General features: G+C 52.4%; 9 protein-coding genes across 9 annotated transcripts; 4 read left to right on the plus strand and 5 right to left on the minus strand.

Moving 5' to 3' along the window:
• Nucleotides 1-1,040: 1,040 nt before the first annotated feature.
• Nucleotides 1,041-2,526, plus strand: BBA_01734 (Carbamoyl-phosphate synthase; the record flags this gene model as incomplete). Its single annotated transcript, XM_008596831.1, has 3 exons — nucleotides 1,041-1,226; nucleotides 1,290-2,244; nucleotides 2,300-2,526. The coding sequence occupies 3 exons, from the start codon at nucleotides 1,041-1,043 to the stop codon at nucleotides 2,524-2,526; spliced, it is 1,368 nt and encodes a 455-aa protein (XP_008595053.1).
• A 538-nt stretch (nucleotides 2,527-3,064) lies between these two features.
• Nucleotides 3,065-4,885, minus strand: BBA_01735 (SAP domain-containing protein; the record flags this gene model as incomplete). Its single annotated transcript, XM_008596832.1, has 1 exon — nucleotides 3,065-4,885. One exon carries the CDS (start codon nucleotides 4,883-4,885, stop codon nucleotides 3,065-3,067), a length of 1,821 nt encoding a protein of 606 aa, XP_008595054.1.
• A 1,067-nt stretch (nucleotides 4,886-5,952) lies between these two features.
• BBA_01736 (uncharacterized protein) lies at nucleotides 5,953-7,206 on the minus strand (the record flags this gene model as incomplete). The annotated part of the gene is made up of 1 exon (XM_008596833.1): nucleotides 5,953-7,206. One exon carries the CDS (start codon nucleotides 7,204-7,206, stop codon nucleotides 5,953-5,955), a length of 1,254 nt encoding a protein of 417 aa, XP_008595055.1.
• A 1,277-nt stretch (nucleotides 7,207-8,483) lies between these two features.
• On the plus strand, nucleotides 8,484-9,604 carry BBA_01737 (F-box protein; the record flags this gene model as incomplete). The annotated part of the gene is made up of 3 exons (XM_008596834.1): nucleotides 8,484-8,734; nucleotides 8,792-9,172; nucleotides 9,259-9,604. The coding sequence occupies 3 exons, from the start codon at nucleotides 8,484-8,486 to the stop codon at nucleotides 9,602-9,604; spliced, it is 978 nt and encodes a 325-aa protein (XP_008595056.1).
• A 588-nt stretch (nucleotides 9,605-10,192) lies between these two features.
• Nucleotides 10,193-11,528, plus strand: BBA_01738 (MFS transporter; the record flags this gene model as incomplete). The annotated part of the gene is made up of 4 exons (XM_008596835.1): nucleotides 10,193-10,747; nucleotides 10,813-10,943; nucleotides 11,015-11,314; nucleotides 11,495-11,528. 4 exons carry the CDS (start codon nucleotides 10,193-10,195, stop codon nucleotides 11,526-11,528), a joined length of 1,020 nt encoding a protein of 339 aa, XP_008595057.1.
• Nucleotides 11,529-12,784: 1,256 nt separating this feature from the next.
• Nucleotides 12,785-13,064, minus strand: BBA_01739 (uncharacterized protein; the record flags this gene model as incomplete). Its single annotated transcript, XM_008596836.1, has 2 exons — nucleotides 12,785-12,933; nucleotides 13,010-13,064. The coding sequence occupies 2 exons, from the start codon at nucleotides 13,062-13,064 to the stop codon at nucleotides 12,785-12,787; spliced, it is 204 nt and encodes a 67-aa protein (XP_008595058.1).
• A 176-nt stretch (nucleotides 13,065-13,240) lies between these two features.
• On the minus strand, nucleotides 13,241-13,590 carry BBA_01740 (uncharacterized protein; the record flags this gene model as incomplete). The annotated part of the gene is made up of 2 exons (XM_008596837.1): nucleotides 13,241-13,367; nucleotides 13,424-13,590. 2 exons carry the CDS (start codon nucleotides 13,588-13,590, stop codon nucleotides 13,241-13,243), a joined length of 294 nt encoding a protein of 97 aa, XP_008595059.1.
• Nucleotides 13,591-13,829: 239 nt separating this feature from the next.
• BBA_01741 (ThiJ/PfpI family protein) lies at nucleotides 13,830-14,848 on the minus strand (the record flags this gene model as incomplete). The annotated part of the gene is made up of 3 exons (XM_008596838.1): nucleotides 13,830-14,061; nucleotides 14,134-14,638; nucleotides 14,710-14,848. The coding sequence occupies 3 exons, from the start codon at nucleotides 14,846-14,848 to the stop codon at nucleotides 13,830-13,832; spliced, it is 876 nt and encodes a 291-aa protein (XP_008595060.1).
• Nucleotides 14,849-16,043: 1,195 nt separating this feature from the next.
• On the plus strand, nucleotides 16,044-19,183 carry BBA_01742 (tuberous sclerosis 1; the record flags this gene model as incomplete). The annotated part of the gene is made up of 4 exons (XM_008596839.1): nucleotides 16,044-16,057; nucleotides 16,153-16,690; nucleotides 16,743-19,011; nucleotides 19,062-19,183. 4 exons carry the CDS (start codon nucleotides 16,044-16,046, stop codon nucleotides 19,181-19,183), a joined length of 2,943 nt encoding a protein of 980 aa, XP_008595061.1.
• Nucleotides 19,184-21,101: the final 1,918 nt, after the last annotated feature.

Here is a 21,101-nt window from a genome sequence, read left to right on the forward strand (position 1 = left end):
GTATACAGGCAGGAAAAAAAGCGCCGATACCGTTCAGCTGCCCCAACACCTACCATCACTACTCAGTACTTTATATTATCAAGAGACATTCCTCTGCAAGTCTGAAATTGCCGCGGCTGAGTGCAGTGTGTACCTAGGCGTGCCCCGAGCAAGTCTGCCCTTCGAAAGCCTGCGCTACCTATCTGGATAGGCCCTAACGTTTGGCTTGGCCTACCTAGATAGCACGGTGCCTACCTACCTAGGCAACTACCTAGGTAAGGTAGGCACGGATTACTGAGTGATTGTCTTCCCCTGCTCCCGCTCCAATTGCAATTATTTCTCTTCTATCTCCGGCACACTTGTGTGCTCTGTCTGCGATGAGCTTCTTTTTTCCGTCTTTCGTCTTGCTTTATCAATCAATTCATTTATCAATCAATCCAATTTGATTTGCGTCCTGCTTGTCTTGTCATTATTACCCCATATCTATTTTTTGCACCAGTCGGGGAACATCCCATATCTTAGTACTGCGTAATAATAATAAGCCTTATAATGTTAGCTAAGGTAGGTAAGCTCACCCGCCGCCGGTCTCGGGCTGCTTGACAGTCATTGTCACGCACCACCAAAACTTCTGGCGCTGGTACCTCTGCCGCAAACCTCTGCCGCAAATCTCTCCTCTCCTTCATCCTCCACAACAACTTCATCATCCGCCTCTGCGACTCTACGGACGGCCGCAGCGATCTCTTTTTCCCATCCGTCTATATTCATTGCGATACTTGCAATATTCGCTGCTTCTTTCTCAACTACATCTCATCGACAGCGGCCGCTGCCTTTGGTACGTCGCTCCACCAGCAAAATACTTTACACCGCTCTCCATGCAGCATCACGCCGCCAGCACGTAACTAACATATGCTAATCATTGACCTGCCTGCCATATAGATTGCGCGGCCTCCATCACTATTCCCCCGACCCCTTTGCGTCGCCCTCAGATTATGAACAAGACCCCTCCTTCGAAACAGATCTGGAACCCGGCTTTCAAGCAAATCTAAATGTTTTCGCCCAAAATGTTTGCCCGCCTGACAAGCCATGTTGTCCAGCCGGCTGCCCGAATGGCAATGCCGGCTCGCAGCAAGTTCATGACGGGTCAAGTTCAATTTCTCTCTACTGGTAGCAAAGGCAGAGCCATGCCCAAGCGCGGCACCATCGGAACCACACCCGCTGCCTCTGTGCCTGCCACTTTTACCATCCGCGTACGTCCTGCTACCTACCGATATGTTCCAGTCGTGCCGCCCTGCTAATTCTGTAAACTCCAGGACGGTCCTATTTTCCGTGGGAAAGCCTTTGGCGCCAATGCTAACATCTCTGGCGAGGCTGTATTTACCACGTCCCTCGTTGGATACCCCGAGTCCATGACCGACCCCTCCTATCGCGGTCAGATCCTCGTCTTCACCCAGCCTCTGATTGGCAACTATGGAGTTCCCTCAAATGAGCGTGACCAGTACAATCTTCTCAAGTACTTCGAGTCCCCTCACATCCAGTGTGCGGGCGTTGTCGTCTCCGATGTTGCCCTCAACTACAGCCACTGGACTGCCGTTGAGAGTTTGGGACAGTGGTGCGCTCGCGAGGGTATTCCTGCCATCTCCGGAGTTGATACCCGAGAAATCGTCACTTTTCTCCGAGAGCAGGGCTCTTCCCTTGCCAGAATTTCCATCGGCGACGAATATGATGCCGACGAGGACGAAGGCTTCCTCGACCCTGGCCAGATCAACCTGGTCAAGCGCGTCAGCACCAAGGCCCCCTTTGTTGTTGAGTCGCCTGACGCTGACCTGCATGTTGCCCTTATCGACTGTGGTGTCAAGGAGAACATTATGCGAAGCCTTGTTAGCCGCGGCGCCTCGGTCACTGTTCTTCCCTACAACTACCCGATCCACAAGCACGCTCAGCACTTTGACGGCGTCTTCATTTCCAACGGCCCCGGCGATCCGACTCACTGCCAGGAAACTGTCTACAGTCTTGCCCGCCTCATGGAGACTTCCTCCATCCCCATCATGGGCATCTGCCTCGGCCACCAACTTCTGGCCCTCGCCGTGGGCGCCCGAACGATTAAGCTCAAGTACGGCAACCGTGCTCACAACATTCCCGCTCTCGACTTGACCACCGGCCAGTGCCACATTACCAGCCAGAATCACGGCTACGCAATTGATGCTAGCACGCTGCCTAGCGAGTTCAAGGAATATTTTGTCAACCTGAACGACGGCAGCAACGAGGGTAAGCACTGCAAGCCTGACGTGATAACGATGATGTAAACTAACTGAATGTCTAGGTATGATCCACAAGACTCGCCCCATCTTCTCGACCCAGTTCCATCCTGAGGCCAAGGGTGGCCCCATGGACAGCTCGTACCTCTTTGAGAAGTACCTCGAGAGCGTTCGCCAGGCCAAGAGCGCCCAGACCGTCTACAAGGACAATCGCCCAAGCCAGTACCTCCTCGACATCATAAGCCGCGAGCGTGTTGGTGTTAAGCCCGAGTCACTTGCCAGCGCCGCCTAAGCCTGGAAAAGAGCTCGATTTGAGAAACAGAGCTAACGACTCGGAAGAGGAACAGAAGCATTACAGGAAAGTGAAGGGAAAGGAAATGTAGTCTGAAATAGATAAGAAAATGGTATGAATTCCAAGCCAGAATCAAACAATTTAGTTCCGTGCACCACCAGATTCGAGCTATTGAAACCCAATCTCAAGCGGTAATGAAAGCGTAAACACTGGCGAGATCAAGTTTGTCTGCTTGGGGTACAGCCCCTGATTATTTCGAGTCTCTAGTCCTATTTCTCTGTCGATATTCGCCCAAAAAGTTGCCTTGTCGAATCCGACTGTATCAATCGACCGCCTCTGTCCGATGAAAGCAAAATTAGTCTCATTTTGTCACCAAGTCGTTTTATCCTTTCGCGACCTCGCAAAACGCCCACTGCCAAAACCTGTAAAACCTGATGTCAAAATTAAATGCAGACCCAAAGAATCAAGTACAGCCAAGAGATTTGAAAAAAAAAATCACAAAAAAAATCACGAAAAAAGAGAGATGGTCTCGCATATTTCAATAGCGACGATCGCCACTCCGGTCATTATCCCATCGTCGTCCACCACCGCCACCAAAAGATGACCCAGGAAGGTAGCGGTCACTTCGCGGCCTGTCACCGCCACCGTTGCGGCGTCCACGGCCACCACCACCACCACCACCGCCGCCGCCGCCTCGGCCGCCAAACTTGCCCCCTCCGCGACGACCACCGCCGCCGCCACCACGCTCCCTATGCGGCGGGCGAATCCCCTCAAATACTTCCTTGCCGCGATCGACAAAGCCGTCGCCTTCCTCGAACGAATAGCGGTTGATCTCGCGGCCGAGCACGCGGCGCGTGTCCTTTGTGTAAAAGGAGCGCATGTTGTCGATGCGTCGCTCGGCGAGCGTCGGCGCCACGAGCTGGAACTTGATGGACGGACGGGCGCGCGTCCGCTGCAGCTCGTAGTCGAGCTCGCTGGGCGGCGGGGGTATGGCGCGCTCCAGTCGGGGGTTGGGGCCATCGCGGCGGCTGCCGCGGGGCGACCCAAGATCGCCGCCGCCACGATCGCGGTCGCGGTCGCGGTCACGGTCGCCTCGAAAACCTGCAGTGTCGGTGGCGCTCGCTTGGTTAAATGATGGCAGCCGCGGGGGACCGCCGCGTGACGATGCCAGGCCGCCGCCGGCCTGTTGTAGACGGGCCTCGACGACGCCGTCTGGGCCTGTGGTGTAGATGACCTCCCAGCGCGCCGTCGAGCGTCCCGGTCTCCCTCCACCACCACCACCTTGTTCCATGGCGATCCAGTCGTCAATTTTTTCCGCGGGCACGAAATCGACGCAGAGCGCTTTGCGGTTGCTCTCATTCGGCCAGACGCGGTCGTGGAGCTTGGAGCGTACGCGCGCGGCGGCCTGTACAGACGAGAGCACGACAAAGGCGTGCGTGCGAATCTGATCAAGATGGAATTGGACAATGACGCCGCCGCTGCCGCCGCCGTCGGCGAGGGTGGCCTGGCTATTAGAAGAAGAGGAGCCGGCGGCGCCGGCGGCGAGCTCGCAGATGTGCGCCTGGACGTCAGCAGGGCGGAGTGGGCGCATGAGATTGCTAATGTACAGCGCCGCGGTGGCCGGGTGCACAGCCGGCGCGACGCTGGGGTCCTCGTCGAGGTCCATTTTGTCGTAGTTGTCGTTGTCGTTGTCGCTAACGGCAGGAGCGATTGTTTCGGGTAGCTGCGTGGTAGGAGGGGATGCAAGAGGTTGTTGATGTTCTGCTGCTTTGTTTGATGTCGGTGGCGGCGTTTGCTCAACGGCCATGGGGCTCGCTGGTTTGTCAGCTGGCGCCCCTGTTTCCTCGCTGCCTGGTGCGGAGACTGCGTCGGCTCGCTGTTGTTCTTCTCCTTGTTCTGAAAGGGCCCGCGCTCGTTTGAATGCGACTTCTTCCTCGTCGGGTGACGGCGTGGCCGATTTGCGTTTGCGCTTCTGCGATGCGTCGCTTGGTGCGTCGACCGCGGCCGGTAAGGGTTGCTGTTCGGCATTTCCCGGTTGCGTTTCCGCAGCCGCATCAGCAGGCTCCTCAGAGGCTTCTGCGGTGGCAGAAGCTTCTCTGTTTTCTGACTTTTCTACCGTATTCTGTGGCGCAGGGCCGGGGGCCGCCGCTGGCGTTTCTGTTTCGGGGACGGCCTCTTCAGCTGGCGGCGCTGGTTCCGCGTCGACCGCATCGATCGGTGGTGCTTCGTCGTCTGCAACGGGCGCCGTAGCCTCTTCGAGTCGCGCAACAAGCTCTGCCTTGAGGCCGTGCTGCGGAAGATCGCGTCGTTTCAGCTCCGCCTTGAGGTCCACGACCTTGAGTTTGGCCCAGTCGGTCATGATGGGCAAGGGCTGTGGTTTTGAAGGCAGCGTGGATGCAATAGGTGGATGCGAAATGGACGCGTAGGATCGGCTTTTTCGTAGAATGGAGCGATGCGACAACAGCTATCGCTTCAAGGACTAAGACGCTTGGCACAGGAGAGCTCTGTAGTCTGTTTCGGCGACTTTGCGCCCGCGCCGATAGATGTAATCAAGGCGATTCAATGCACCGTAGTAACGAACGATCGAAGCAAGCGGGTCGCAGCTCATGAACTTTTCCGGTCAATGTAGGCGATTGGCAACAAGAGATGAAGAGCGAAGCGCGTTTAACCACTTCAAGGGCAAAGGCGACGGCTGGCGCTTGTATTACCCAGGTAGTCAGGCTTTTAGCTACTCGCGACGCGATTGGACAAAGCTTGGGACGTTAGTTAATATGGGATGAATTACTCCGTAGAAGCTATCCCTTGGCTTAACTAAAAGTGGGCGATCGAGTCCAACAGCGAAGATGGCGCTGCGCGTTGAGAGCAAAGTGAGCAAAATGAGCAAAATGAGCAAAATCACTGTGAACAAGAAGCAATTTGGGAGTTACTGCTTCACTTCAAGGGCACGCAGTAGTCATGCAACGTGATTCACATGGACGGCCTGCGCCGTGAGTTGTACGCAGCAAAGTACATGATATTTAGCGACACACCTTGCAGCTTCATATGGTGGGGCCGTGGATGCATGCATCAGACAGCAGAGTGAAAGCAATGCCGGAAGATGGCGATTGTCCTTTCTATAGCTGAGATAGGCTATTTAGCCCGGGTTTGCGATGGCTTGCTCGAATCTCGTATTCGGTCGCGATCCGGCACAACAAGTGAGGCTGATATTGATGTGCAGAGCACCGTCTGTGGCTGCGCATCGCGGTGACGCGGCACACGACCAAATCGAAGTCAGTTTCCAAGCTACGGGTAGTCAATTAACAGTCAGGAAATCATCAATAGTTCATCAACAGTCAATTATCAACAGTCAATTGTCAACAGTCAATTATTAACAGTGAGTTAATCATTAACAGTCATTTACCAATAAGTCTACCATTCGTTTGCTTGCTAAGCGCATTCTGCTTCAATATCGCAGTCTGATGCATCACGCCAATACTCAAAACTAGAAGTCGCTGACGTCGTGGCCGATTGGTAGGCTGACCTCTTCCTCGGCCGGCCCCGTGCATCCCATACGGCGTCGTCGTAGTCCGTCACACGACGGTACTTGTCCTCATCCTCTGCCGTATCGTCCCGTACGCGTTTCTTCGGGCTCTGACTACGGCTCTTAGACCTGGACAGGCTCGGCGTAAACATGATACGGCATTCCGTGCCTGACACCTCGCGCGCCGTCGGCTGCCCGTCCTTGCCGCGCACTACTAGGCGGCGTGGCACGCCCGCTTCGAGGAAGCAGGTCTGCGCGAGCACCGTCCACGCAAAGCGTGCAAAGAGGTACTCGACCGCCAGGCCTGACAGTGGCTGTGGCTCGATATTGTGGTACACGGCGGCTAGCTCCTCGCTATGCGGGCCGGAGAGGACGTGAACTAGCCAGGCGCCCCATTTCGGGATTATAACGAACTGACGCTGGTCGTAGACGGAGTGCAGCTGGGCGCCCATCAGCATGGCGTTGCATGGGTTGTTGGTCTTGTTAGTGACGACAGCCTGAGGTTGCGACGAGTACTGTAACATTTGGTTCGCGGCGAACCAGGCGTCCTCAGTGCGAGGGATGAAGTGGGCAATCTCGGCGCCAATCGTAGATGCCGTCAGGCGGCAGGAGCCATCTCGGGTGAGAACCGTATTGTCAAAAGAAGACTTGCGTGGCGGGTTATTGCGGCTCGTGGGAAATGATAGCCTAGAAACCATCCATGTAGGCGGCAAGTTGTTATGCGGGAACTGGAAGTGAGCAAAGGATGGCACGATTGGATACGGCACGCCCTGTTCATCGTCATTGCTCGGTACATGGAAGTAATAGTTGCGTCCTGGCAAAATATGGTCTGGGTCATTCGTTACCGGCGGAGCGCCGTCCACCTTGCTCTCCGATAGGTATCCGTGCCAGCAGCAGTCGGCGATGATGGCGCACGCGACGCGCGCCGTGTCGTGGTGCAGACCAAATAGGAGAGGGTCGTCCTCGGTGAAGGGCCTATCCGGGCGGGGGATTGGATCAAGCGCCGACAGCACTAGCAAGATGTTGGAGGAGTCGGGGTATCGCGGATGACGAAGGATCACGGTGCGCTCCTCGTCGCGAGTCACGGAGCCGCTCGGCGCCAGACCTTGGTCGGGGTGTTTCGGTGGCAGTAGGCAGGCTCGCGCACCAGACGTCTCCATCTCTCGCCGTCCTCACAAATGTCGTATCGTCATGTGTGGTTACACCGTGATCTTAAAGTTTTTTGAGTACTGGTGACTTATTAGGCAGCCTGTTGCGTACGCTTCGTGTATCTCTCCCCAGCATCAGAGCCTCCAAGCCAAGCAGCCGCTTCAAAATGGCCGTAAAAGCCTCATAACGACCATTTCATAATACCTGCTGGAGGCTCAAGAGAGGTTGCGTTACAATAGGTACGTATCGTCAAGAATTGTGGTGTTGTGCTGATTTATTGAGGGTCTTCTGTGACTCGGGAAATGAGATATGCTGAGCGGGCCCCTCCAAGCACACTGAGTGAGTGGCTGCCAAGCTGCCAGCCTGACTGTGGCGAATCGAGCGACAGGCACAGAGAGAGAGAGAGAGACGGAGGGTCGTGATGATGGAGAATGAGAAAGAGAAGAAGCTGTCTAACTATGTAGAGGGGCGACGATGTGAATGGCAACTACGCTAACTTAGCGTGGCGGGCGTGCCTGCCAACACTGGCCAACATCGTGTCTACATGACTTTGACAGTTGCATCTGCAAACTGACAGATTTCCAGAAGGAGATAATGTCGAAATCGAAATCCTTTTAGGGGAAAACCTCATATTTTTTCTTTCTTTTTCTTTTTCTTTTTCTTTTTTTTTTCTGCACTTCTACCTACACACACTCCCCCTCAGTGCGTGTGGGAGGAAGAAGAGGAGGAAGTAAAGAAGCTTTTATTAGTGAAAGAACAAAATTAGGAGTAGATACAACAGCGGTTAAGCGAGCTAGGTAGTTGATATCTTCTCTAGGCTATATCTCCTGTCCGGAAGCCTATTATTTTATGTCAGGCTTCTTTCAGTTCTGTCAGATCTTATCTTCTTGAATCCTGTCAGGGCTTCTTAATAAGGCCTGCCAGCCACCCCTGCAACACCACAAGAATGTCCAGAGACCCTCCCTCCCGCATGGGTAGGGAGACAAAAGTTCCTAATAGTAGCTATGTCATCACATGTTCAACCCACCAATTCTGATTTATTGCTGTTTCTATGCCCGTGCTCTTTCTTGAGCTCTCTGTTATCAAGCACTTACCACCACATCGGCCCTGTCTTTCGGCCTGTTCTTCGGTAAATGGCATCGCTGACTGCAAGTAGAAAAATAAAGAAATCTTCGTCTCGGAAAGCCCGTTACAACACTACAGCTCTGCTCTAGAAATCTCCAACTTTGTCAACCTTCTAGGCATTGTATTCCTTACCAACGGCTAATCACTTGAAGTCGGAATAACAATGCAATACATAATTGGAGGAACCAAGCACGATGATGCAGTTGTCACCAAATGCATTTTCAAGGAACCCATTTTGTCTGTTGCGCTGGACAATGGAGAGGTACACGTTCTCAACGTCGAGAATGAGGAGACAATGGTACTTCACGGCCACGCATCGGCAGTATGGGCACTAGAGAGCGACGGAGGCCGAATTGCCAGCGGAGACAGTGGTGAGTCTCCAGAGATACGAATGTGGAATCTCATGCAAGGAGGGTAAGTATCGACTGATCTGCCTCAAATGCAGCTGGAAAAGTTACTGAAATTTGGCAGAGCTTGCACGCATGTGCTCAAAGGACACCGGGCTACCATTCGAGCCTTGCAGCTCCTGTCAGACGGGAACACTCTCGTGTCTGCGTCAAAAGACGGTATTATCAAGGTCTGGAGTCTGGAAAAGTCCGAGTGCATTCAAGAGCTTAGCGCACACGAAGGTGCTGTGAGATGTCTTGGCGTTGACCAAAGTCGACATCTGCTTGTCTCCGGCAGTTCAGACCGCACTGTTCGCGTTTGGGATTTAAAAAACGGGTTCAACTGTGAGAGGGTATTGCGAGGCCACGTGGGCACAATTTTCTGTCTAGGTGTTCAAAGTGAAAAAGGAATTGTTGCTTCCGGTGGCGAGAAGGGCATGCTCATGCTCTGGAATATCGAAGATGGGTAGGCACTACTACGAGAAGAGAGACAGTTGTTCAAGCTGACGAGATTAGATCATGCCTACTGGCCAGTCAAACACATCCAGGTAGCGTGATTTGCTCTCTGCAGTTCTTCAACTACGGTATTGCAGGACGACATTCCACTGGATATATTTCGACATGGTCACTGGAGCCGACGATTGGTCTTACTGCCTCTGTTGCTTCACACTTACCTGGCGCTACCTGCAGCGATGCTGCAGGAAACTACATTGTTTCAGGCGGCAAGGATCACCAAATCAAGATCTGGTGTCCGCAGGAAAGCTCAGAGCCTATAACGCTATCTCCAAAATATTTGGCAATTTGGGCAGTGGCCCTTGTGGGCTCTAATCGAGTTGCCGTTGCTGCAAGCCGTGACGGGTTTGCACTAGTTGAGATGTTATCATTTCAAGGACGTTAGCCATGACAACAGTGTTGAAAATGAACGTGAAGGACTTGCTCAATCCCTTCATGTAGCAAACCTACAACCGCTTGCCCTGAGCAACCGCATATTCAAACAGCCTTACCTAGGCTGCGTATTACCAGTAAATAAGGGAAAGAGCCTTGGATTTGTTGCCGATGCACGGAACCGGTCTGGCGCAGAAGGGGAATATTCTCTGTCAACTTTGGTCATATTCTGTCGTTGCCGTCTTGTTTCACGAATTTTGGTCGTAATAGTGCTCACTACCTATTACCTAATTGCTGAGGTAGAAAGGTCATGTAACGAAGTCGCACCCTTGCGCACTCAATGGCGGCGCCGTCAAACGGTTTGGCTCTCAATTGTGGTTGCAACTGGCAAAATGGTGACTACACTGCAAAAATGAACAGCGACAATGAAACAATGGCTCTTTTTTGAGGTCACTGAGACTGGGCGTGTTTGTACTCGTATTCGTCATTATGACTTGGGACCTGAGGCGTCGGCGCCGTCGCGCCTTCAGTCGGCGGGCTTGATCGATCACAGCCTTGTCCAACAACACCCACCGACTTCCCCGCCCTGTGATCGCAAAACATGGCGCAACACGTCAATGGTAGCCGCGAGCAGCCAGCGCGCACGGCTGATGAAACGACTGCTCTTCTATCGCCCCGGCGCACCGAATTGGAAGCTGAATTGGAAGCCGAAGTTGACGCTGACGCTGAACAAGGGCCTTGCTGCTCGACCGACGAGCACCCTACGTTGCCTCACCAATCACGACGACGAGCATGGCCCTGGATCCATGTCGTCGCCGTCCTAGTCTGTCTCGCCTTCATCGCCGACATGGGCGAAACCCTCTTCACAGCGCCCAGGGTTCGCTTCTTGGAGTCGGTCGCCTGCTCCAGGTATTACGCGCGTCATGACCCGTCTCGCCTGGACCGTGGCGGCTCCGTGCCCGAGCACCTCTGCAAGATTGACGCCGTTCAGACCGAAGTAGCCTCCGTTATGGGCTGGCAGCTCTTCTTCGACAGCATACCGGCCATCTTGCTTCCGATCCCGTATGGATACTTGGCCGACACTCGCGGAAGAAAGTGGATTTTGATCATTGGCCTCACAGGCTACACACTGTCCTTGGCGTCCATTCCATACTTGGTACGTTTTGTCTATGGTTATTTTTATAAGCCCTTTACTCTAACATTGTCTTGTTTAACCTCCAGATAGGGGTGCTTGACCTGCCGCTTAGATTCACCTGGTTCTCGTCCCTCTTCTTCCTTATCGGTGGAGGGCCGACGGTGGCCACAACCATGCTTACGACCATGGTTGCCGATATCGTGCCAGCCAACCTTAGGTATACAACGTTTGCCATATAGTTGCTCAGGTTGTGGACTGCCAAGTTACTAACCATGGTCCTCTTCTCAGGAGTACCGTCTTCTTTTATCGCTTCTGCTCGGATCAGCTCGCCGACCTCGTAGTTCCGCCCATTGCGCCCATATTGATGGCCAAGGGAACAATGCATCCCCTTATAGTCGCCGTCGGGCTGCAGTTGCTGGCTCTCGCACTGGCTCTCCCTCTACCCGAGACCCTCTCTTCCACCGATCCGAAAACTTCTGATGGCATTTGCTCTGCGAGCCCTGTTCTAGGTGTCCCTCAATCCTCTGCTGCATGCAGACTAAGGCAGAACCTCGCTTCTTGGCTTCCACGCATCAAAGAGTCATTTGCGTTTGTTCTACGCGACACCACCGTCGCTTGTTTAGTCTACACCTTTTTCATTTCGAAATTAGGACGCCAGGCAAATAGTGTTCTCTTTCAATATGCATCCACGAGATACGGATGGAGCATCGCCCAGGCAAGTTACAGCTGTAAAAGTAGCAATCACGGGCTCGACTAACGCGATCACAGGCAGGACTCTTGGTTTCACTGCGTGCTGGTGTAAATATTATCCTATTTACGGTCATCTTACCTGCTGTTACCAACTTGCTCCTCGCGAGTAAGCCAGCTATAACCAGAGATTTTCTCGTTGGAGCTGGCAGCATTTTCTTCCTAACGCTTGGCTACTTTGTTCTATTTGTATCTAGCACAGCAGCTATTATGATAATAGGTAAGTTGCTTCAGCCCTGCAATACTCCCAAACACCAAGATAACACTTTGCCTCTCAAGGCGTTGCGATAACTACTCTTGGCGCGGGATTCGCTCCGGTTATGCGAAGTCTAGTAACGTCCCTCGTCGAAGCTCAACAAGACAACCATGCAAGCGATATTGGTCGCCTCTATGCGCTCATTTCAGTCGTTGAAGGGGTAGGGAGCCTCGTGGCAGGACCGGGAATGGCGTGGGCTTTCGCCGTGGGCATTAACTTGGGTCGCGCATGGCTTGGAGTTCCCTTTGCTGTGGCTTGTGTACTATTTGCTCTTGTCTCAGTACTTGTCTTTAGCTTGAAGATTTAGGAATCCAGCGGCTACTTCAGTCGAGGTAAGGGTAGAGCGATATCGAGACAGGTCAACAATGGCAAAAGGTAAATTGGCATGGACAGAGTCGCTTTGGTGTCTTGATTACGTTTAAAGAGCGCATCTACGGCAGTGAGGACGTGTAACAACGTTATAAAAAGTGAAAGCAATCGTATGTCGCACTGCCGACGCTAAAGTCACCACAGCCAGAAGGAATCACGAGACATCTCGTAGAATACTCGCCATATAGGTACTCGCCATCCAAGTCGCGTTGGCGCATGTTGGGTAACAGCGGCACATGTGCGGGCTCGGGTGCCGCCTACGACTTTCAGGCTCACGGAAATCTCCGGAGGCAGCATCACTATAGACGGTGTTGATATTCGTGAAGTCGGTCTGCACCGTCTTCGATCATCCATGGCCATCATTCGACAGAATTCGACCCTCTTTCAACGCACCATTCGCTCAAACTTGGACTCTTTCAAAGAGCACGCTGGTGGCTATCGCTCATCGACTACGGACCGTCATTCGATATGACCGCATTTGCGTCATGGCGAGTGGTAAGATGGTGGAATTGGGCCCTCCATTGGCTTTGTGGGACATGAACGGTGTTTTTAGAGCCATGTGCGAAAGTAACGGGATAAAACGGGACATGTTTCAATAGCAGCTTTACCGAGATAAACATACAAATGCTGAGAAGCTCTCTTTCAAACTTACACACAGCCAGAAAAAAAAATCCACTCAACTTACTTTATTTTTTCTCGCTGGCATTGTTCTCTTTGGGCGTATCTTCCATCTGGGTGTCATCATCATCATCATCCTGGGGAGGAGGCACCGAATAAAAGCCCTTGATATCAGTAATGTTTTTCAAGTTGTCAGCGTCAGTGTAGCTTTGGTTTTCTGCTCAATAGGGGTTGCATTAGCCATAGACGCATATAAGAAAAGGGACTCTCGAGTTGGGGGAAACAAAGCTTACCCCATTTGGGAAACTTGGCCAGCTCATCCCATTCTTCTTTTATAACGTGAGCCATTGCTTAGTAGAAGTCGCGAGCGGGCATGTAAATCTCTCTTCGCTCGCCCTTGTCATCCGTAAACACCATCTTATTTGGGTGGTGCTCTACCTTGCATTCCTCGGACGCCATCATATACTTGATTCTCCCAACGGTGTTCCACTACCCCGCACAGCCGCTATCGCCGCCGAGATCTGTTAGGCAGCGGCGACTTCATTGACCTTGCTTGCAGCACGAGTCTTGCGAGTTGCTCTGGTAGCTAGGGGAATGAGAATGCGTGAGGAGACGTCGTCTAGCAGTTGTTGCAAAAGAGCCGGCCGCAAACTAGTATTGGCCCAGTGTTAGCGCGAAGATGCCACATGTGGTACGTCAAAGCCAACTTGCAAAGGCGTTTCTGCAGTATAGCAGCCTCGTTGTATGTAGGGTGGCACCGGATGTGCTGGAATGTGAGGTTGTAGGCCGTGCTGGTGATGCAGATGAGGTCGTTTGCAGCGACGGAAATGAGGAAAATGATTGAGGTTGCTATGTAAAAGCTAAGCTTGGACATAGTGGCGAATGGTGATCAATCCTTTAAAAAGAACGATTGCGTAATCATGCACCATCTCACTTCATTTATCTCTATTTGGATGGCAAAAGGGCTGGCTGAATAGCTGTGTTCTCGTTGCTGCCCCGCTGAGAGCCTTACAGGCCATCAGCACTGACAAGCCATCAGATCTCAAGCACAAGAAGGGTGTTTAGATGTATAGTCCTATTAGGCTATAATACAACGGACTAAACAAAATAAATTTAGACATCAAGACCGTCGACAACCACACCCTTGCTCCAGTTCCACTGCATAATCCGGGAGACTTCCGCCGCACACCCATCATCAACTAGAGCGCTGACGAGATACAAAGCCGCATCAATGCCAGCGCTGTTTCCCCCAGCCGTAATGACTCGAAGACCACCAAGGCGCATGGCAGCGCGGCGGGCAATCGACTCACGGCGGCCCATGTCCTTGAAAGACATGCTACCCTTGCTACAGAGCAGTGTTATTAGTATGGCAATATCGTTGTTGTGCAGTGTCGTATTTGCGAGGGGTGGGGCTTACCGAGCAGTCTGGGAGGGTCGGCGTCCAGCATCGGACTTGCGACGAATGTATGGGTTCTCGTCCTCATCGCCGAGGTCAAAACGAAGGTTGTTGACTACGTAACGGGCGTCCTCGAGAACGTCAGTGCGCTCCTGGAGGTTGCGGGTAGCAGCATCGCTGCACTCGTTCTCAAACTTGGTCATGTAGTCTGGGTGGCAGGTGGCGGAAAGGCCAGAGAGGATGCCCTCGCGGGCGAGGAAGAGAGATCCACCAGAGACGGACAGGACAGTTCGTTCTCTGCCAGGGTCGCGCTTCTGGAGCTCGGCAAAGTCGTTGATGAGGCCGAGAGGTTGAGCATCGGTCTTGAGGATCTCCTCCGAGTTGCCGCCGAGGATGACGAGAATGTCAAAATCCTCGAGGCGCTCGTGGGCCTCCTTGAAGGTGATTTGGGAGCCAATGATGGCGCCCTGCTCGGAGAGAACCTTGGGTTCGTCTCCAACAATGGTGACCTCAAAGGCTTTGCTGGCTGTAATGCGAGAGCGGGGTCAGCGAGAGGCTGCAAACGCCACTGCGGACGTGGCGGGGTAAAGCACTTACATTCGTCGTTGAAGTCGTGAGCGGCCGTGGTGAAGACCTTGAGGGGGCCAGTGAGGTCAAGAATGTCAAACTTGGGGTGCAGGGCGATGAGCACGTCAATGGGTTCATCCGCCACTGCAGAGGTCTTGTTCACACTCATTTTGCCGGTATTGTCTATTGGAATTGTGATGTCAGGGGGGGATGGTGTGGTGCGGTATGGTCACGCGAGTCAATTGAATGAAATAAATGGTGGTAGATTGAAAGAGGCAGAGGAAGAACAACGTGGTAGCTGATTGGCGAGGATGTAGATGAGAAATGTTGAAGAATTGGATAGCTTTGATGGACAGATGATGAAGAAGAAAGAGGAGAAGAAGAGTGAGGGGTCCAGGAGGAGGGGGATGATATAAAAGACACGCCAGACCAGAGAGTCGGGAGGTGACTTGGGGTGCCTCAGGGCTCAAGTACCAGGGCGGCACCGAGGCCAGCTGCGCATCTTGGAATGATTACCCCGCGTTTGGCCAGCTTGACAGAAGCTTCTCGGGTACGGAAGCTGCTGTGGATGGTGCAGCCAATGCCAGCAATACACGCTGCGCTGCATTCGTCTGAGGTACGAGTACAAAGCCAAATGGCACCCTTACCCAGCCAGCCAGCCATGCGGGACTAGCCTGGAAGGATCGATGGTGGAAAGACGGTAGCCAAAGTCTTGCTAGAAGTCTCTTTTAAGAACCTAGGTACCTTGATCCGTAATGCCTTTCTTGTTTCTTCTCAAGATTGAATCAATCAAGATAACATCTCACTATTCCTCAGCCAGCATCAACAATTTCTGTCAATAACTTGCTCAGTTGCTATATGTTGTGTTTACCTACCCAGAGCTTGTCCTTCCGCCGTGGGGTCGGTCATGCGCCCTGGATGCGGGGTTTAGGGGCTCCATTTCCATGCATAGTGGGCCGACACAAGTACTCAGTACAAAATATACCGTCAACGATTACACCTGCTCAACGGTATCTATTACCTCCACGAACTAGGTGCCCACTCCTGCGACCACTGCCAGCCTGCTACTTGCTCTCGCCAGCGATCGCGCCGCCATAACTATCAGTAACACCAGTCGGGTGCGGGCTCCATACTTCAGTGGAACTCTAACCTGACCTCGTTACCAAGATCGGACCACGCTTGCTTGCCTGTCACCACATTGCCTGTTCCAAACTCGTGCTACCTGTCGTGACATCACGGAACTTTTCCAGTCACGACCTTACTTTCCCCCAGACTATCAGGCAACACGAAATCTTCGAGCTCGGGCTCGTCTGAGCCCGCAGCAAACAATCAAATAAACGAATTAAATCTCTGCAGCTGACCAAATGGCCTCGTCAAGGTATGGCATCATCGCCTTCCCTTCCCCGCTTCCTTGCCCTCATCCCACCTCCTTTGATTGTCATTGTATTTCGCTTATCGGGCCCACTCGAACAGCTCCGTCAAGGACCTCTGCAAGGTCATCACAGCCTACATAGTAGAGCCTGCATTGCCGCTGCCGGACGACGTCAGGGCTGCTATCGACGCATACCTCGACAAGCACGAGATCTACGATGACACCGTTGCCGACCGACTTCAGGAAGAGCTTGTCGCCATCTTTGAAAAATATGTCCGAGGGAATACATCTGCTACAGGCCCATGGATGGCCGTCCTGCGCCGCATCCAAATGGCCTTGCAGAGCCCAGAAAAGGTGCTCTTCTGGTTCGATGCATGCCAGAATATCCTCGACAATACGCCTCTGGACAAGGCTGTAGTCAAGGAGACAATTGCTGCCATGATGAACACGGCCCTCTTGGCCGAGAAGCTGCAGGATTCCTTCGAGAAAGAATCGACATCCAATCCCATCATAGACCGTCTCCTTTCCATTTGGGTAGATAACTTCTACCCTGCTCACATCGAAGGCAACAAATCTTTGGAACACAACGAGCAGCTTCTGAGAGAAGCTTTGGGTCAATTTGGGAGGAGGAAACCAAAGGTTGGCCTGGGCACGTTGTCACGCAGTCCTCAATTTACTGACTCTGATCTAGGAGTTCTTCGCTTCGCTCAACAAGCTTTTTGTCAAGAAAACGCATCGAAAACCTCTTCTAAGATTCTTCTGCGCCTTCATCCAAGGACAGCCACCACATTTGTACCAGATTCTGGAGACGCGACTCTGGACAAGCCTGCTGCTGTGCTTGCAGCTCGACACATCCACGACAGTGGTGTCCGCAGCCTTGACTGCTCTGATCATGCTGCTGCCACACATGCCTAGCGACCTAGTGCCCCATCTGCCGACGCTATTTAATATATACGCGCGTTTATTATTCTGGGAGCAGGAACGATCGGGCTCCATAGAGATGCCGTCTCTAGACGCCGCTCACACAGCAACCTGGGAATCATGCGTCTATGAGCCAGAGTCTGAGGACTTGGAGATCGGCCACCTTGGGCAGTACTTTTCCGTCTTATATGGTCTCTACCCCATCAACTTAATGGATTACATTCGGAAACCGCAACGTCACCTCCGTCACGCCGAAACTTCAGACTCTAGCAGTATTGTGGTGCAGCCTACAGAGATTAGGCATCATTCTGAACAGTTCTGCAGCATACATGTTCTGCACCCCAACTTTTACACATTAACAATCGAATCCGAAAAGACGGATTTCTCGCGATGGATGAAGTGTGAAGCCGCTGAAGTCGTCGCAGGGTGTATGGGACTACGCACGACAACCGAAGCTGATCCTTTCACCGAGGGGGGCCTTCCGCCTGTGCAAGCAGTGGATGTCATCGCCTCAGCACATAGTTGCGACGAGCCTCAGCGTGTGACGTCTGATCCGGCATTGCTAAGCAGCAACAAGGTGGACAACTGGCGTAAAGCTCAGTTTTGTAGTGCAGAGTCCGTGTGCAGCGACCGAACGCCTTCGATGATGCTACGCAGAGGTTCACAATCCAGTCAACCGTCCAATAGAGAGTCGGGTGACACCAGGACTAGACACACGGATAGCCCTACGCAACTGGCACAGTCGCCATCCCACACGCAGTTGCAAGATATGATCAAGTCGAATAAAACAATCAAATCAGGCCTCCATCAGACTCTCGCGAACGATAGTGTTGCTTCACTGGCTTTGAGTCACCCTGATTCGAACGCTGACAGGTCGACGAAAGATTCGATGCCACCGCCTGCCCTGCCACCCACATCTGGCGCCATACCGCCGTCGAGTGATCTCAATGCTCTAGTGGTACAGCTTCGACGTCGCGTACTTCTTTTGGAGAATGACTTGAGCTTTGAGCGTTTCTTGAAGCAACAACACATGACGCACATTGGGGACCTCCGACGACGCCAGGTTGTGGAAGCTGCCACAGAAGCTGAAACGCAAAATTTGCTCATGACCAACCGCAACCTCAAGAACCGGTACGATGAAGCCAAGAAGGCGGAAATGCAAGTGCGGAAAGAATCGGAAAAAAGTCGTGCAATGGCAAAGAAGTGGGAGACGGACTTCTACAATAAGCTGAAGAATATGCGCGAAGACCTCAAGAAGTCGACTGCAGAGGTAGAAGAGCTAGAGAACGAGCTTGCCGCATCCAAAGAGGAGTGCGACAAGCTGCGAGTACTCCTGTGCGATGCAGAAGTAAAAGAGCTCAACTGGAAGCAGCACGCGCAGTCTGTTGAGATTCACAGGGTCGAGATGGAACGTCTTCGTGACGAGGTCAGTCGACTTACTGTATCCGAGCGAGATTTCCAGGCCAAGGATTTAGAGAGGCAGGAGGCTATGAACAGAGCAGCAGAGACACAGAATAGACTGGAAGAGCTGCAGATGAAGCTGACAGCGCAGGAAGCTGAAGTTCAGCGAACCAAGAGACTCTTCCAAGGTCAGTTGGCAGCTTTGCAGGAACAACTGTCAAGGACACAAGAGGAGCGATCACGACCAGGGGCCAATTCGGACCTGGCAATCGAATCGTCGCTGGCTGGCAGCCGAGCCAAGCAGGCAGAATTGCAGAAGCAGTTTGATCTGCTCCAGCGCAAGTATACAAAACTACAGTCGTCGCTCCTGGACATGAACTCGTCAGCACCGGCACCGGTGCACACTTCTACAGGAGGGGAGCGCGACGGCAGTGACTATCTGTCGACTTCGGCAAGCCCTGTGATGATGCGAGCGGCAGCCCACGGACCACCAGAAAGCGTAGCAGATGCGAAGCCGCACAATGGGATGCCGCCATTGGATTCGAAGGCGGGAGCAGGGATGACTGCGATGCCAAGTCCTTCAGGCAAAGGTCAAGAAGGGACGGGGCGAAGTCCCGAGCAGAGACATTTTGGTACAGGTGCAAAGCGTTGTACACGTGTTGAATACGGCTAACTCATGATTCAGCAGGTTTACACAGTCGGCTGCGACGGGATGGTGGTGACAAGGGAAAAGATGATGGCGGTAGCTCATCGAGTAAGCCCAAGAAGGAGAAGAGATCTACGCTGCGAGGAATTCGAGGATTTGTTTAGCAGTCCGGCTTCTTCGACCAATACATGTTTGGCTGTAAATGATAAGGGAGAAGAAGCAGTGGTGTGTTTTAACTGGGATCATGGTGCATTCTATTACGGTGCATGGCCCGGGTGTATTAAGGGTCCAGACAGCAGACAGGAGGAAGCACGGCTAAAAGAGCGCGTCGTCAAGCTGTACTTATTTGCATGGTTGCATGTGCATGGTTGCATGTTGGCTGGTGGAAATGAAGAAGAAAAAGGCAATTTTACAATAACCATGGGTTTTGAATGTTGTGAAGTCGGCATGATGCCGAATAAGATTAAGTCTGGGCCACACAGTGGACATGTTGTGGAAAGACGCATTCCAACGAATGGTGTGGTAGTTGCTGCACAGTTGACAGCGGAGCAGAAAACAAGGGTGACAATGAATGTCACATGGTATTAATATTGCAGATGATGAAATATGCTCTCAGAAAGACACTCGGGCGCAGGGGCTGTATATATTCGTAAGAAAGGGAGCAAAGTAGCCAAGAATTGGAAACAGGATAATAACACAGGGTGATATTATACGACGGCGAGTCGTGAGCTTAAAGGGCCCAGCCAGGGACGCGTCAGTGGACCGGTGGATAGCAACGAGTCGTACCTTTCATTTATTTAGGTACTTGTAAATTGTAATAAATAAAAAGCCAGTATTTAGTCTTTGGTGGTGAGATGCACCGCAAAAATGGAATGAGAGCAGTTGACAGCGCAGCAAGTATCTGCGAAGCCAGCGGCCAAGCAGCCAAGCAGCCAAGCAGCCAAGCTGAACAGTTTGCAACCTAGGTGACAAGCAACTAGGTAAATTGTTAAACAAGCCCAAGGTGTGGTGGGGATGGGACGGCATGGACGGACTAGAGTAAATCTGTGGAACAAGTAAATATGTGGGCAAGAAGAGTCTCGACTTTGAGTGTGCATGTGTGTGTATTCGTAGATTTCGTACTGTAAGCTCTCGCGGCCCGTAATTATCCTTTGTAGCCGGGTGGCTTTATGGACAGACCAATACGGAAACGGCAATTGTGACGTTTCGACTTTCCAATTTATTTTTTCCAATCCCAGTAGATAAATAAAACGTTGCACAGCGTGGCCTCGACGGATGTGGTATGATGGAATCAGGAGCATTGTGGATTCCAGGTGCCCGTACAGTGCATGTGATGATGATACACAGTGCAGATGAACCACGGCGCGTATTGTGATGAGCCGAAAAGGGCATTTTTTGGTTGGTTGGACTACTCAGTGCCCAATTTTTGCCTTACGAATTTGGGGGATGCTTGAATGCATCTCCGATCAGTATTATTATCGAGCAAGCCTGGCGGGCAAACATTTCAGAGTTGGCATTTGACACCTAGTTACGCATAGTTCCTGATTAGTGGCGCCATGACGTGTTGGGCCTTCGTATTTTTGCCCCCCCGGGCTGGGCATCCCGCAGCCCAAGGTATGCAGAGCCGTTTGGTAACCAGAAACATGAGGTTTGTTTTTGTTATTTACTTTCTGCTCCTGGGTGACTACAATGTTGATTTATTGACCGAGAAAAACATGGAAAAGACCAGTTGTTTACCTTTGGGACCCAAGACAGACACATCAGAGACATGACCGATGAGCAGCTTGAATGTTTTGTCCCCCTCGTCAAAATCTTACAGCGCTAGCGGCTAAACATTTAGTGCGTCCAAGGCGAAGCCGACCAAAAAACCCAAAAAAAGAAACAGTTGATTGAAAAAGTTGTCACTGTGGATGCGCTGCAAGGTACGGAAAGCTCCAGGGGCACTGAGGAGGTAACGGCCCCTGGTTGAAGAAGCCCCAGAGGTGGCGGACCTGGCGGACGGCAAAGGTGGCGGACTGGTGGAATACGAGCGGTTCGAATGCTGAGGCAAGAGGTTCTTTTAGTGGACGCTTCTCCTGTAGA

Source organism: Beauveria bassiana (genome assembly GCF_000280675.1).
Source record: "Beauveria bassiana ARSEF 2860 unplaced genomic scaffold BBA_S00003, whole genome shotgun sequence".
Lineage (NCBI taxonomy): Eukaryota > Fungi > Ascomycota > Sordariomycetes > Hypocreales > Cordycipitaceae > Beauveria > Beauveria bassiana.